Source organism: Bactrocera dorsalis, chromosome 2 (assembly GCF_023373825.1).
Source record: "Bactrocera dorsalis isolate Fly_Bdor chromosome 2, ASM2337382v1, whole genome shotgun sequence".
NCBI lineage: Eukaryota > Metazoa > Arthropoda > Insecta > Diptera > Tephritidae > Bactrocera > Bactrocera dorsalis.
This window is the reverse complement of record NC_064304.1, coordinates 76,509,760-76,522,506: the sequence shown is the minus strand read 5'-3', so window position 1 is coordinate 76,522,506 and position 12,747 is coordinate 76,509,760. Positions and strand designations below refer to the sequence as shown.

Below are 12,747 nucleotides of genomic sequence, written 5' to 3'. Positions count from 1 at the left end.
TTTGAATAGCGATTTGTCTGAAGATATTTATATGAATCAACCCGAAATGTTTGTGGATAAGCGTTATCCTGATCATTGCTTAAAGTTAAAGAAAGCTTTATATGGCCTGAAGCAATCCGGTCGCCAATGGAATATGAAATTAGATTCCATATTGAAGCAGATAGGATTCAAACAGTGTGAGTGTGAACCGTGCGTATATGTTATGCATAGGGGCAAGCAGTTGAATATTATAGCCGTTTATGTTGATGACTTACTGATTGCCAGCTCGGATTACAGTCACTTAAAACATATAAAGGATATGATATCAAATAAAGTTGAAGTTGTGGACAAGGATCAAGTCCAGCACTTTTTAAACATGGAGGTTGAGAGAGACGGTGAAACTGGAACTATTGCCTTTAGTCAGAAGGGACATATTAAAAGGTTATTGCGCGAGTACCAAATGGAAAATTGTCGACCGATCGCCATTCCTTTAGATCCAGGGCACCAAGTTGTGTGTAATGACCAGAATTGTAAAAAAGCAGATCAGGTGCAATATCAATCACTCATTGGGTCACTTATGTATCTAGCTGTGTGCACGCGACCTGATATCTTGCACTCGGTTTGTAAGCTAGCACAGCGTAACAATGATCCACATCTAGAACACTTATCAGCAGCAAAGCGCATATTAAGGTTTTTATGCACCACACAAGATATGCAACTGAGGTATAACAAAACCGGTAAACCAATTGAGGAGAATTTGTGGATTCCGGCTGGGGTGGCGACACAGGTGATCGGAAATCGTATACTGGGTATGCAGTTATGTTAGCCGGAGGAGTGTTTTCATACGAATGTAAAAAGCAGACGACGGTAGTACTTAGCAGCACAGAAACCGAATACATGGCGCTAGCATGCGTTGTTAAAGAAGCTGTTTACTTGAAGCAGCTATTAACTGAAATGAAACTCGAATGCCCGGATGCGATGATAGTGAACGGAGATAATTTAAGCGCGATGAATTTAGTCAAGAACCCCGTACACCACGCTCGAAGTAAACACATTGATATTAAATATCATTTTATAAGAAATCTCTATCGAGGTGGCGAAATCGAACTTAATTACTGCAGCACTAGTAATATGATTGCAGACATACTTACCAAGAACCTAGCCAGACCTAATCATGAAAAATTTTCTAAAATGTTGAACTTGAGTTAAATATATTTACTTGTAATGCTCAAATATGTTCGTTGAGGTGGCGTGTTGAAATGCAACCCTTTAGCAACTTACATTTTTGAGTAACCCTGATTTTTAGTTTTGTAAGAAACCCAAAAACCAGAACATTCTTTTCACTAGCATTTTATCTTTTGAATAAACTACATCTTTTGTCTCTTTGAGTTGAACATTCCAAAGCGTTTTTTCTTGGATCCGTGCAGTGCAAAAGTAAGAAATCCAACAATATTAGAAATGATGTTTCTTCGAAAATCGTTCGCTTACAACGGATAAAACGACTTCTGAGTGGTGATTTTAATGAATAAATTCCTTTTGGTTGAAATACTCTGCGTTGGCCGTTGAAAAGTTAAGACTATACTTCTCAGGATCATTCATTCCATTCATTTCTTCAAAAAAATTAATGACCTTTAGAAATATGCATATTTGCATTATTTCGTTGTCATTTCCATATTCGTAGCAATCGAATTTCTATGGCATTAGTAAAGTAATGACCTCCGATTGTCACCCCTTGCCGCTGTAGCAGCTTCGCCTACAAACATGCGTAAATATGTATGTATACGTATGATCGTGAATACATATCGACGAAGATTTTTACGAGAAGTACCAGAAAGCTGTGCAATTTATGATTTTTAGCTTTTGCCATCGTCGCGAAAAGACGACTTGGTGGCAAAGGCATGCTCGGGGAGATGTTACGGCCTCTGTTTGTATGAATGAAGCGCCTGCGCTTGTGGAATTTGCGCCTGTTTTGTTGTAAAATTTACTACATTTGTTCTTCGCCAATTTGGCTGCCATATTGACTTGTGAAGATCAATTTTTTGTGTGTGACATATTCATATGTGTACGCATATGTATGTTTGTATGCTTGTGCATTATTTGTTTGGCAATGCATGCAAATATATGTACATATAAGTATATATGAGTGTATGAACATGCAAGTCAATGCGCGCACATGTAATAAGTATATTGATAAGTGATGAAAATATGAGTTCAATTTCTGAACGCGCACTTGCGTATAAATATACTGATATGAGCATGTGCAGATACACAAGATAGGATAGAAGATGTATGTATGCCTTTTAACATCGTATACTATACAAATAAATATTTTTCTTACTAATAGAAATTAAATTTATCACAGCAATATTATGTATATGTATATTATGTATATTGCTGTGATAAATTTAATTTCTATTAGTAAGAAAAATATTTATTTGTATAGTATACGATGTTAATAGCAAAAAATTAAAAATTTATTCTGTCGAGATTCGAACCTGTGCACAGCTGTGGTAGCATCTTGACTTTCCAAGCGCTTACCACCAACACCACCATTGACACTTAGGTTGCACTGACTTAAGTATGGTTTGGTTATGCATGTAAGAAACATACGATGGTTCTAATAATTTTGTTTAAGTATAGAAATATGCTTTTGTAGAACATATTCTTTCGCAAACATACAGACGAATGTGCAAACGACATAATATATTGTTACGAATTTACTCTTGCTAGTTTACTTTGTTAGGTTCGTATCTCTGGATTGACAAATAAAATCAACACTGTTTAATTTAATTCAACAACTCTTTATTTCACAACTCGTCTACACTATAGCAGTTTACTCTTAGCACTGATTGATTACGTTGGCGCTGCCACGGCTTATATAGCCACGCACTTCTCGCTGATGCCGACGTGTCCTTCTAGAATATCGCGTCTGGAAATTACCAGAACATACGGCTATACGGCGCCAGACGCAAGCAGACAGTCGCGGCGCCAGACTCAGCAATTGTTTAACTAGACAAGCAGACAGTGCGGCGCCAGACTCAGCAATTGTTTACCTAGACAAGCAGACAGCCGTGGCGCCAGATGTCTACAACAAGACAAATGCTATTCCATATACCTACAGCTATTGTTCATAATCAGGGATGCATATAGTAATACAAATACAACTTAATACTACTTTTTGTAACACTGCCCTCCACTAAAGCCTAATCGTCTCGATTAGGCACAAATCCTCTTGAACCAAATGGGGCGATCCTCTCCAAATGTACTACTTTCATTTTACATCGTGCTTTTCCATTTCTTTGTATGCGGTATACCACGTCATTAAGTCGTTTCATCACCATATAGGGTCCTTCCCAGGCTGTCTGCAGTTTCGGGGACAAGCCTTTCTTTCGAAGTGGATTGTACAACAGGACCAGATCACCTTCTTCAAAACCTTTTGAATTTGCCGCTTGATCGAACCGGTCCTTCATCTTATTGCTCATCAGATGCGTATGCTGTCTTACCATTAGATGCAATTCATTCATTTCTTCCTTTAAGGCAGAACAATAATCTCCATCATTTCTTACAGCTGTAGGATTCGTTCCAAACTTAAGATCAGCAGGGAGTCGCAGATCAGATCCGAAAATAATCTTTGCCGGCGTGTAACCAGTTGTCTCGTGCTTCGCTGAACGATACGCCAGCAGGAACATCTGGATGCACTTGTCCCAATTCCGTTGATCTTTATCAACGATTTTCCGCAGATGTTCTTCGAGCGTTCGGTTGAATCTCTCTACCATCCCATCTGATTGTGGGTGTAACGCTGTTGTCCGTGTCTTGTGGATGCCCAATAATGTACAGACTTCTTGGAAAATGGAAGATTCGAAATTCCTGCCTTGATCTGAGTGTAATTCGACGGGCACTCCGAACCTTGTTATCCAATTTTCTACAAACGCTTCGGCTACTGTCTTCGCTTCTTGGTTTGGTAAGGCATATACTTCTGGCCATTTACTGAAATAATCCATGACAACCAGTAGATATTTGTTTCCGGCCGTACTGGTTGGGAACGGACCTGCAATATCCATTGCGACTCGTTCAAATGGTGATCCCACGTTGTACTGTTGTAGCCTACCGCGACTTTTGGCTTTAGGACCTTTAGCTGCCATGCACTCTACGCAATTACTTATCCATTCTGCTATGGAATCTCGACAACCGATCCAGTAGAACCGTTGTTTAATCTTCTCTATAGTTTTTGTAATTCCAAGGTGCCCTCCACTAGGTCCATTGTGATATTCTTTCAATACTTTCGGGATCATGGACTTCGGTACTATGATCAGCAGACGAGACTGTTTGCCATCTTCGCTTTCCCAGGTACGATGAAGGTATCCATTAACGAGGTTTATGCTGTTCCATTGGGCCCAATATGCTTTTGCCGTTGGACTCTCGCTACTTATTTGTTCCTTTGGTGGTCGTACCCCATTTTCTTTGGCTATTATCAGCTTTGCAAGATCAGGGTCCTCCAGCTGATTGATTCTGATGCGGTGAGGAGTCCAATCATCTTCAGGTTCTATATTCAGTAATCGCACGTCGATTATACCTTCTTTTCCTTCTGATTTGGAGCAATGTTTAAATTCCAGTGGACAAGGGCGATGTGATAATGCATCCGCATTTTTGTGGTGAATCCTCTTTCGGTGTTCTGTTGGTTGTTTCCATTTTGATGGGTTTACTTTTATCTTGCAATTTCGGGCAAAGTGACCCGCTTTTTTACAGTTGAAACATCTGCCTGTTGTATTTACTCGCTGTGCAGCAATTGTCTTCAGAGTCTTCAATATTTCTTCCATCAGCGCCGGTTGTTCCATTTCAACCCTTTGTACTTTGTGTGCTGGTTTACTTAGTAGGGAAGCTGTTTCCTGTGTGAGCGCGTGCGAAACCGTTTCAGCAAACGTTCTTTTTGGCAATGCATATGTGGCGCGTTTGGTGTCCACATCACGAATTCCATTTATGAAACATTGAATTTTTACCCTCTCAATGTATTCCACAGGTGCATCTGCATTTGCCAAATGAGCCAGTCGTTCGATTTCAGTTGCGAACTCTTGCAATGACTCGTTCATTTTCTGACCCCTATTTTGCAGTTCGATCTGGTATATTTGTTTCCGGTGCTCACTACCATATCGTCTTTCTATCGCACTCATCAATGCCTCATAGTTGTCCCGTTCACAGTCTGGAATAGTCTGAAGGATTTCTGCCGCAGGCCCTTTCAATGATACAAACAAGGACGCCACTTTGTCCGCTGCATTCCAGTTATTGGCCATTGCTGTCTTTTCAAACTGAAGTTTGAAAATTTGAAATGGAATACTTCCATCGAATGTGGGTGCCTTCAATCTTGGATTATTTATTGATGGTGCAGGGCCATGCAGTTGCAGTTCTCGCATACGATTACTCAGTTGAAGAAATTCTGATTTTAAATTTTCTTCTTCATTTTTTAACGTGCTTAATTCCTCTTCAAATTTTGAAAATTTCTCTTGCACTTGTTTTTGTACTTGTGTAGTATTTTCTGTAATCTGTTGTACCAAACGCTTTTCTAACTGCGTATTATTTTCAGTCATTTGTTGTGTAAGGCAAGACTTTAACTGCGATGTATTTTCAGCTATTTGCTGTGCCAGACGATTTTCTGTTTGCACTGCATTCTCTGTTATTTGTGATATATTTTCAGCTATTATTTGCTTAAAAGCCACTAACAGCATGTTCGTGTCTGCACTTGATGATGTTCGTTGTTCTTCTACTTTTTCTTCTACCTTTGTAGAAGTTTCTGGCCCAACAAATTCGAACTCGTCCACATTAATTCCATCCGCTTCCATTGCTTCACGTAATCGTGCCTGCAGATCCGCCTTTTGTCCGCTTATCGGCAAATTACGCTCCTCCAGTTCCTTTTTTAATTGCTGAATTCTCAATTCTCCGAATTTAACCATCTTGATTTTGGATTATTTGACAATCCCACTTCTGACACCAATTGTTACGAATTTACTCTTGCTAGTTTACTTTGTTAGGTTCGTATCTCTGGATTGACAAATAAAATCAACACTGTTTAATTTAATTCAACAACTCTTTATTTCACAACTCGTCTACACTATAGCAGTTTACTCTTAGCACTGATTGATTACGTTGGCGCTGCCACGGCTTATATAGCCACGCACTTCTCGCTGATGCCGACGTGTCCTTCTAGAATATCGCGTCTGGAAATTACCAGAACATACGGCTATACGGCGCCAGACGCAAGCAGACAGTCGCGGCGCCAGACTCAGCAATTGTTTAACTAGACAAGCAGACAGTGCGGCGCCAGACTCAGCAATTGTTTACCTAGACAAGCAGACAGCCGTGGCGCCAGATGTCTACAACAAGACAAATGCTATTCCATATACCTACAGCTATTGTTCATAATCAGGGATGCATATAGCAATACAAATAAAACTTAATACTACTTTTTGTAACAATATGTATGTATGATTGTTTCGCATTTTGCTTCTAAATATCTCTAAGAAGTATAACTTCTTCGGCGCGTAGGGACTCCACACGCACCTTTTTTTGTTTTAAATTATCAATTGTTATTACAAATGGTAAAATAGAGCTATTTTATGCTTTTATTTGTAAGAAACGTCAAGTTTGTAAGAGCTGTGAATAATTTTACATTTTCCATATTAGTGGCATCACCACTCTTCCTCATCTCTCTATTTTCCATTCTGGGGAATATAGGAGAATATTGAAGTTAGCGAGAACGACAACCGTCGGCCTACAGTCGTGTAGTCGTGTAGCTGTCAAAATAACAGTGTCCATAAGAACGTGTGTATTTTTAATATTTAACAGAAGTCGTTTGTCGTCTGTCGACGGTATTGTATTCAGCACTCCAACGAAGAATTTTGTTTTGCTTTTCGTTTTTCGTTTATGTTTTATTTCATTTTTACAGCGAAAAATGTGTACATAATACACCTCTCACACAGAGAACATAAACACATTCTTTTATGTTCTCTGTCTCACATACCCAAGAATATGAAGAGACATAAATATATGTATGCATGCCCATGATGATACTCGCAAACAGAGAATATTGAACAAAAAATATTTCTTTGGTATTCCATAGGAAATTAAGTGTTCCATTTTGTATGGAAATATGTATGTAGAACTTTTTTTATTTTTGATTTATTATTTTTCAAAAAATTATTTAACGTTAATTTGATCTTATTTTATAATAACTCATTTTAAATATATAAAAGATTTATCTAAACATTATGATGATGTTTTCGTGATTCATAAGCAATGTACGAATGTAAGCAATTTCGTTTTGCCGTCGGCATTTCAATTTTTCATGCTTCAATTTTTGCTTTCAACCAAGAAATCGGCATTTCCATATTGACATGCAAAAGTAATTATGTATTTCATTGTTTCGGTTTGGCCCATTTTTGTATATTAAGGCAAGTGTCAATAATTGCGCCAAAATCAAATCTATACAAATATTATAAAGCTGAAGAGTTTGTTTGTTTGAACGCGCTAATCTCCGAAACTACTGGTTCGAATTGAATAATTCTTTTTGTGTTGGATAGTCCATTTATCGAGGAAGGCTATAGGCTATATAGCATCACGCTGCGACTAATAGAAGCGAGGAGTGGTAAATGTGTAAAAAACGGGGGAAATTATTTATCTTTGAGGGCTTCCGTTCCTTGCGCTGCGAAAGCGGTTCAAGATACACAAAAGTTATGTATGAAAGAATTATTTCTCTTTTAATGATCTAAAAAAAGTCCGTGAGTACCGTTTTTGTGATAACTAATTTGGTGGGAATTATTTGTTAGAGTTGTATTAACATAATAATATTAATTTTTCTATATTTATTGTTATTTTCTTCTGTCGTTACACGCAGTATAAAACTATTCAAATTTTTTAGGTAATCCGTAATTTTTGTGGTTAGCAGTAATTTTATTATTTTGGATCTTACTCGCTGATGTTAATTCTTACTCTGCTTTTCTTAGAAAATGCCACGGAAGCGGAAATCTGGTATGTTCAAAATGGCATGGTAGTTTTATTGACTGGTGATTTCCGTCAAACCCTCCCAGTGATTCAGAGGGGGACACCAGCAGATGAAATTCGAGCGTGAATTAAATCATCCCGCTTATGGTCGACAGTTGAAAAACTCCACCTGAAAACGAATATGAGAGTGCATCTTCATAATGACATGGATTCAGGACTTTACGCAGAAATGTTGTTGAAAATTGGTGATGGTTGTTTAGATGTTGACGTTGAAGGCTACATATTACTGTGAAGAGAATTTTGTAATTTAGTAGAAAGTGATGTGGATTTCATTACTAATGTTTTTCCAGAATTGCGACAAAGTTTGTGTAGTGATCAGTGGTTGCGTGCAAGAGCAATATTAGCACCAAGAAATGAAATTGTTAATAGGATCAACACTGATGTTTTAAACGAGGTTCAGGGAAAAATTAAGGAATATTTGTCAATGGATACAATTATAGATACGGAACTAAGTACTTCATATCCTGTGGAGTTTTTAAATTCACTTGAACTATCGGGTGTACCGTCACATAAACTTCAATTGAAACTAAATGTACCAGTAATGCTTATGCGAAATCTAGATGCTCCTCTGCTATGTAATGGAACAAAGCTTCGGATAACAAAATTGGGACAGAACATACTCGGTGCCACTATTTTAACAGGTGTCGGTAAGGGAAATAGTGTTATAATACCTCGGATACCAATTGTTTCCACTGACTTTCCATTCAAATTTAAAAGGGTTCAGTTTCCCGTCAAGCTTAGCTTTGCTGTTACTATAAAGAAGGCACAAGGGCAAGCATTACAGGTAGCAGGAGTGCATTTAGAAAACCCATGCTTCTCTCATAGTCAACTTTATGTAGGCTGTTCACGTGTATCTAATGCCCAGAATTTGCACATATTTGCACCCGACGGGAAAACTTATAACATGGTCTACAAAAATATACTAGATTAACAATCTGTATTTTTTTTTAAATTGTTAGAATTCAGAATTATTTATTTTTGTTACGGTGAAATATATTTTAACATTTTTTGTTGCAGTTCAATACGCATATTTTAAGGTGTTGAAACTTCATTGTCTGTAGTAATTTTTAAAAATTGTTGATCTCAGCCAAGCAATAAAATTTAGTTATCATTTTGACGCATTTTTATTATTATACCCTTACCCTTTATCTCTCTTATTTATTTAATGGCTCCACTGCGGGCGAAGCCGCGGGTAAAGAGCTAGTAAGTTATAAAAGGTGTAACTAACACAACTTTCTTTTATATATCTTCTTCTTATATATAAAAATGAATCGTAAAATGTATTGCTAAGCGCATAACTCAACAGCGCCTGGCCAAATTGGTGGCCAATTCTTTTTTCTAAATGTTCGTTGAGGTTCAAAGATGGTTTCAACGGCAAGAAAAATCGAATAATTGCCGGAAAACCCCTGAAAACAGCCCTTTTCTTTTTCCAATACAATCGAATGAATGTTTTTTTGTTAGCTAATGCTCGAAAACGGCTGAACTAATCTTGATGAAATTTTCAGAGGTTGTTCGTTATGGATCGGGGAAGGTTTAGAAATAAAAACCTTTTTCGTGAGGAAAAGTCGGAAGATTGGATAATTCCAAAAAGTGCCTTTTTTTCATACAATTTTTTTTTTTCATTTTTTTTTGCTTTGTTTTTCATTTATTTGAATCGTTCAAATTTTTCGTTTGCTTTCTTTATTCCGGCTATTCAAAAAAAATTATTGAGTTATTCAGTGAAAACGTTATGTGTAGATTTGTTACGATGCCACGAAGAAGTTGCGCTAATATCACTCGGCGTTATTTTTGGCGTCAACATACATTGGCAGCCCAAGGCACATAACCGAGTAGTCCCAGAATGCGATGACATACATGCGAAATTATGGATCGCGGTCAAGCGATCGTCACGATGTCACAGCACGACTTTTCAAACAACAGTTACGATGTTTGATGGACTTTATCTTGAAGCAACGTATTTGTGGTGCTGTTAGATGCTAGATGTACTCTGTTGAGTGGCAAAAGAAAGGTTTGCCGCACGCACACATTCTTCTTTGGATTGTGGATGGTGGATGGTGGTTACACCAGATAAAATTGATGAAATCATTTCTGTGGAAATTCCTGATACAGAGAAAGATCCAGTATTATACGAAGTGATGAAAAGCAATATGGTTCATGGACCTTGCGGACACCACAATCCCACTTCGGTTTGCATATCCAACAATAAATGCACGAAACACCATCCACGTGCTTTTTTTTCGAAAACACAAACTAGAAATCGTGGATATCCTCTCTATCGACGTCGCTCACTAGACGACAATGGCAGAACATTCAGCACTCAATTTAGAAGAGTGAATATCGAAGTTGACAACTCATGGATCGTACTATATTCACCATTACTGTCTAATTCACATTCAGCACTCATATCAATGTTGAGTATTGCAGTTTGGTGTAATCAATAAAATACGTTTGCAAGTACGGCACCAAAGGAAGTAACATGACGGTAATTGGTCTTGAACAATACGGTCGATACGTGAACTGCAGTAAAGTCCTTTGTAGGATATTTACTTTTGCAATACATGAACGCATTCCGACTATTGTGCGTTTCGCAGTTAATTTGGAGAATGGTCAAATGTGTATTTCAACCCAGAGAATACAGTACAGCCAGAGGAAACACAGGCAACGAAAGTAACATTTAGCAGTTTTTGCTCAACTTTCGGCAGTGATCCGTTTGCAAATACATTACTCTATTCGGAAATACCTTGATATCATACATGGAATGCTTCATCGAAGTAATAGTTACGCAGAAAGCAATGTCAACCAATAGATAGTACAAGGTGTGTTATCAACTAATGCATTAGGACAAATTTACACAATCCACGCGAAAAACGTCGATTGTTTCTACCTTTGGTTGCTATTGATTAATGTACGCGGTTCAACTTCATTTGAGTCATTGCGAACTGTGAATGGTACGGTGTGTGCATGTTTTGGAGAAGTAAGTCAGCAATTACAATTGCTGGAACATGTAAATCACTGGAATGCAAATAAAGTTCGCACACTTTTCGCGATAATCGTTTCGACATATCAGCCTTCAAACCCGCGTCAATTATGGGATACGAACTAAAATGACATTGCCGAAGACATGTTTCATCGTCTTCGCTAAAAAATGGAAATGGGTCAATTCCGGTTGTGACTTCCGGTGGTATCAATGCATTGGCCAAATAATCATAAATAAGATTCCTTAAGTGCACGCTCAATGTTAGCTGCCAAAAATACCGATGTTGGTGACTCTAACTTCATTCAAGTAAAATTCCGGGAGACTTGCGCTCATACAAATCCATCGATCGTCTTGACAATGAAGATGACGCCGTGAATTATCCAGTGAAATTTCTAATTTCTGTGGAGAAGCTTGGTATGCCACCGCATCATTATGTTTCCCAATCTGCATGCGCCGAAACTGCGTAATGAAACGCGACTGATTGTGAGGCACCTATTGAATACAAGGGGGCAGAATGCTTGATTCTACGAATTCCTTTCAGTTCTAACGAGTTCCCATTTCAGTTCAAACGTATTCCGTTTCCAGTGAAAATTGCAGTTGAGATGACAATCAACGAGACACAAGGATAGTCGCATAGTGTAAGGCCATATATTCGTGGCATGCTCACGAGTTGGAAAACCATCTTTTCTGTACACTGGAACAGAAACCAAAAAATGTTGTTTATCAATCTGCGTTACATGAAAAAAACAAAAATTAAATGATAAATTTAACTTTCTTTTCATTTCAAAACACATAATTTCACGCACGTATAGATATATATAAAAAAAACGTATTTATGCAGCAGGGTCACGTATATCTTGCGAATACATACATACGTGGATTTATAAAATCAGCTGTACAAGTGGTTCTTAAATCAACGAGAAAGACATTGTCCAATAAGTGGACCCATTTTGAAAGCTAATGCAAAGAACTCTAAATGACTTTTTAGCAAGTCAGGGCTAGTTTTCAAAATTAAAGCGTCAATTACTCCATTTATTAATGCTTTGCGGATAAAAATGCATCAAATGGAAACCTTTTTTGTGAAAAGACTGCACCAGGCAGTAAAAAACGTAAGGAAAGAGATACGTATGTGTTATATGCAAATGCAGAAAGGTTACACAAACTTAAGCCACTTGTGATCGGGAAGGCTGCCAAGCCATGTTGCTTCCTGAACTGAAAAATTCCGCTGAACTACGATTATTCTGCAAATGCATGAATGACCTCCAAAATTTTTAAAATTCGTTTTCATACAGTATTTGTGATTGTATTTATAAAGTGATTTCAAACTAGAATAAATTCCGATTTGTTTTAAAGGTAAGTCGCTTTAATGCTCAAAATAACTTCTCTGCAAAGACCATTCTTCTATTGGATAATTGTTCTGCGCACTCGACGTTCATCGACGGGAACATTTTTTGTATGTTTCTTCCATCAAATGTCACAGCAGCTATTGAACCAATCGACCAGAATCCAATAAAACTGACAAAACTTTCTAATCGCAATCAGTTGTTGACATCCATTGCGACTCAAGAAGGCCTGTCGATTCATGATTTATTGCAGAAACACGGTCTTTGTCAAGCAATTTTGCTATTAAAACTTGCATGGGATGAGAGCCCTCAAAAAGTTTTACAAAAAGCACGGCATTACTTATTAAATCATCAGTGTGATGTCGAAACCCATATCCATCTATCGGCGCTGCTTTC

General features: G+C 37.8%; 1 protein-coding gene across 2 annotated transcripts in view; it reads right to left on the bottom strand.

Annotated features, from left to right (window-relative positions):
* The window catches only part of LOC105231136 (ubiquitin-conjugating enzyme E2 G1), a 539,049-nt gene that overhangs the window by 490,278 nt on the left and 36,024 nt on the right, over positions 1-12,747 (bottom strand). Inside the window, exon 1 of one of the 2 annotated variants that reach the window (XM_049449918.1) lies at positions 3,095-5,978. The exons of the other annotated variant lie outside the window; for it this stretch is intronic. Coding sequence (XP_049305875.1) covers positions 3,183-5,924 — 2,742 coding nt within the window. The 5' untranslated portion in view covers positions 5,925-5,978 and the 3' untranslated portion in view covers positions 3,095-3,182. Of the gene's footprint in view, positions 1-3,094; positions 5,979-12,747 lie in introns of those variants that run through there. 2 annotated transcript variants of the gene reach the window in all.